Here is a 3,618-nt window from a genome sequence, read left to right on the forward strand (position 1 = left end):
TGGTACATAGTCTCACCCTTCACGTTGGTGTTTTCACAAAGAGATGCATGGGATGCATGTTGTGCAGCTCCTAAGATAGGAATTTGGAAGGCACGAGAAACACTACCTAGAGCCAATGGTACGGTAATGCATACTAGCGTATGACAGTTGCACTAAATTCAAGAGTTGTTTCTCTTTGCGACATGAGAGACTGCAGGATCTTTTGGGGGAGAGAGGTTCCAGGACTCTAGTCAGGGGCTTCAGTTGTTCATGTAAAACAAAACAGTGACAACTTTTCAAAGGTGTACCTACTCTCCAGACTCATTCATTCAATCGCAGCACATCCACCGCCGGGTCTCATCACCCTCATCCGCTTCGTCCTCGTCTTTCTTCCCTGTGTCATCAACAATCCTCTCTTTGCTCTTTGCTTGCCGCTGCTCACTCTACTGCTACGACTACTCTTATTACAACAAGATAGCTAGCTGCTCGACCTCGTCATCTTCATCAGCTCCTCCCCGATGAGGAGCTTGGCAATGCAGCAACTTCTACTCCCCACAAGCCCCGGCATCGCCCTCCTTGCCTGCTCTTTCCTCCTCCTATTCGCCTCTCAACCTGCTCTTGGTATCGTATCCCTCTCCCTCCTCCACTGTTCTGCACCTCGCTCCTTCCCTCATCCACCCATTTTGTAGTATACGTACTGCCGGTACGCTTGCGCTAGTGAGCTTATTTGGTAGGCGTATTCATCACCCTCCACTGTGCTTTGCAGGTTGCCCCTATAACTTCGCGATCGTGAAAAACTTCACCAGCTTGTGTGGCCAGCTCGGGAGCACCTCCGTCTCCTCCGCGCAGATCATCATCTGTTGTGAAGATATCTACGGAGCTGCTGTTTTTGCAGTGTCGCAGCATGCCAATGCTACAGGTCACATGTTCGTGGAGACTGCCCAAGAGGCCGCTGCCTGCATCGACACCTACGAAGCTACTCTCATCGCCTCCCAAAACCTGTCTGCCGAGTTCTTTCGGCGCTACTGTTTGTTACCAGCTTCCCGTATCACTGCCAATACAAGCTCTTGCAACTTTGAGTCCACAAACGCCTTAAAGAGGCTCGTCGATCTCTCCAATGTCTCTCAGGCGTGCAACCAGTTGCAACTAGGGGAGAGAGGCTGTCAAGCTTGCCAAACGCAGCTCTTAAACACCGTATCGCGGTTAGTGAACCTTACTGGAGCCGAGCCTGCGGCTTGCGGCACCGCTGTTGCAATCGCTATGACAAGCTTCAATCCCACCCTCCCTGCGTTCGAGAATTTCTATCAATGCGCCCTCGAGATCCTGAATGGCGTGCCTCTTTCAGGTCCTCCACATTCTTCCAATCCGACGCACTAGAATTGCCGTGCCTTTGAATTAGAATTTCGATGCACTCAAGAGTATTCTTACCCATGTTTTGCAGAGTTTTTGAACTTCTCTACATCGCCTGCGCTTCCGAACTCCGATCCTTCTACAGGTACTGCTTGTAGTTGTATTGAAGCATTGATTTCCGAGCTCTTTCATCATTCTCTGTGTGTGCTTGATGAGTAAATTAAACTTGCTGCAGCGAAACCCCTGGCTTCCCACTTCGCAAAATCATCTTCGGAGAACCTTTTTATCCTAGTCGGAACTTTTGCAGCCTTAGCGTTATTGGCTTGCTTTATCTTCGGTGCTCTTTACATTCTCAAGGCCCGGAAGTCTGAATACGACTTCCCAAGCGGTTTCTCCAGTAAGTTATAGTTTTAAGTCTGTCCGTACTCTGTTCCATTTTCGAGTCACTTCCTTCTTCGACTAACGCTGTTAGGGCTGAACTTGCAGTGTCCGCAGGTGGTCTGTTATCGTCCGAGTCCAGCGATGCAACTATGCTTCCAACAGAGGGTTTTTATATCTTTCATCTGAAGGAGCTCACGAAGGCCACCAATAACTTTAGCGAGGGATTGGTCATCGGAGAGGGCAGTGCAGGCACCGTCTACTTGGGTAATCTGCCTAGTGGCAAGCTTGTAGCTGTCAAGCGCATCTTGAAAGAAACGAAGGTGGAGACTTTCAATAAAGAAGTAGAACTGCTATCTCGAATCAGGCACCCGAACCTTACTGCCCTGTTGGGGTACTGTCAAGCCAAGTTTGTTCACCTCCTAGTATACGAGTTCATGAGCAATGGGGATCTTGGACAAAAACTTCTGGGTATTGATTCTGCGCCGGAGCCAAAAATCTTCTTTTAGCTCGTCTGTTAGTAGTGGCCATATTTCGTTGCTAAACACAGCTTGAATCTCATATAGATCAAAACGTTCCGCCTTTAACTTGGGAACAACGAATCAAGATTGCAATCGATTGTGCTAAAGGCCTCACGTATCTGCACGAATGTCCGGAGGGCCCTATCATCCATCGTGATATCAAGGCAAGTGAAGACGCGTAATCTTTGAACTGTTTCACTAGCAATTTTGTCCGACTTTGCGAGCTCTTATTAACTATTCTTGCATTCTGGGATTCCTTTCGGTAATCTTAACAATCTGAAGGGATCTTCCGTGAATGTCACTCCTAAGCCTTTATCTGATTGGTTTGTTGCAGCCCAGCAACATTCTTCTGAGCGAATCCTTGGAGGCCAAGCTTTCTGATTTCGGCCTGTCCAAAATACTGGAGTTGGAGGCATCTCATGTATCCACAGATATAAAAGGTACAACGGGTTATTTAGACCCCGAGTACTTAATTTTAGGGCAACTTACGGAAGCCAGTGATGTGTACAGTTTTGGAGTGGTTCTCCTTCAGCTCCTAAGTGGCAGAAAAGCCATCGACGGAGATTCCCAGCTCAACAGATCTATCGTTCAATTGGTGCGTGGCATGACTTTATTTCATGTGGACGTTTCCTCAGGTGGGTAAGAGCGCGCGAAGTGTCTTTAAAACGAGGCTCGTGGTTTTTTCTGCAGGCATTCATGGTGATGAGTAATGAGGTGGCGTTCGAGGACTTGATAGACGCAAGACTGCAGGGCTCCTATCCCGTGCGCGCACTTCAGAAGATGGCAGAAGTCGCCCATCGCTGTGTACAACCCCGGAGTTACGATCGGCCTTCGATAACTGAGGTGCTAGATGGATTAGAGTTGGCAATGAGACTGGGAAGTCTGGGTTCGCCTGCATCATCATGATACAGAAGTCCGTATGTGTGGTTACAGTGGAGACTGTTTTGATCGGCAACTATAAAGGTTTCTGGGATGCCGCCCGAGACAGACGGTCGTCTCCTACTGCAGGCTCGGCGACGCTTTTCGTCCATAAGCGTGGTTCAGATCAATTGAGAAAATGATCTACGGGTCCGAAGAGCACCTCGAACGCCCACTGTTTGGGGAGGCATTGCCATGGAAGTAGGTGATTGCTCTTGCGTGAGCTGCTTCGAGTTAAAAAATCGTTCAAGCAAGGTGTTCGTGATATAGAGGACTCTTTGGATTGCAGAGATGTTGCTGCACCAGCGTTTTTCCTTCCAAGCCAAAGATCAAAATGCCTGCCTTATCCATTGTTGTTGAAGGAATTGAGGATGGATGGATGACAGACCCACTAATGAATTGGGTTCCTTAATGTTGCAGCTCGACTTTTCTGCACTTGCTGCCTGCTGCAATGGCTATGCTACGTGAAAAC

At 48.5% G+C, this 3,618-nt stretch overlaps 1 protein-coding gene across 1 annotated transcript; it reads left to right on the forward strand.

Moving 5' to 3' along the window:
* The first annotated feature begins 426 nt into the window (after positions 1 to 426).
* LOC147888274 (putative receptor-like protein kinase At4g39110) lies at positions 427 to 3,618 on the forward strand. The gene is made up of 8 exons (XM_087393773.1): positions 427 to 600; positions 746 to 1,324; positions 1,421 to 1,474; positions 1,565 to 1,726; positions 1,816 to 2,178; positions 2,274 to 2,392; positions 2,563 to 2,823; positions 2,919 to 3,618. Exons 1-8 carry the CDS (start codon positions 498 to 500, stop codon positions 3,132 to 3,134), a joined length of 1,857 nt encoding a protein of 618 aa, XP_087249899.1. The 5' UTR covers positions 427 to 497; the 3' UTR covers positions 3,135 to 3,618.

Source organism: Dipteris shenzhenensis, chromosome 22 (assembly GCF_047967505.1).
Source record: "Dipteris shenzhenensis isolate YYH24624 ecotype China chromosome 22, Dip_SZ_1.0, whole genome shotgun sequence".
NCBI lineage: Eukaryota > Viridiplantae > Streptophyta > Polypodiopsida > Gleicheniales > Dipteridaceae > Dipteris > Dipteris shenzhenensis.

Excerpts from the sequence above, each read along its gene's own strand:
- LOC147888274 (XM_087393773.1), top strand. The coding sequence starts at position 498 with ATGAGGAGCTTGGCAATGCAGCAACTTCTACTCCCCACAAGCCCCGGC. Across the intron at positions 1,475-1,564 it reads GAACTCCGATCCTTCTACAG|CGAAACCCCTGGCTTCCCAC; the intron begins GTACTGCTTGTA and ends AACTTGCTGCAG. Across the intron at positions 2,179-2,273 it reads TCTTGGACAAAAACTTCTGG|ATCAAAACGTTCCGCCTTTA; the intron begins GTATTGATTCTG and ends AATCTCATATAG.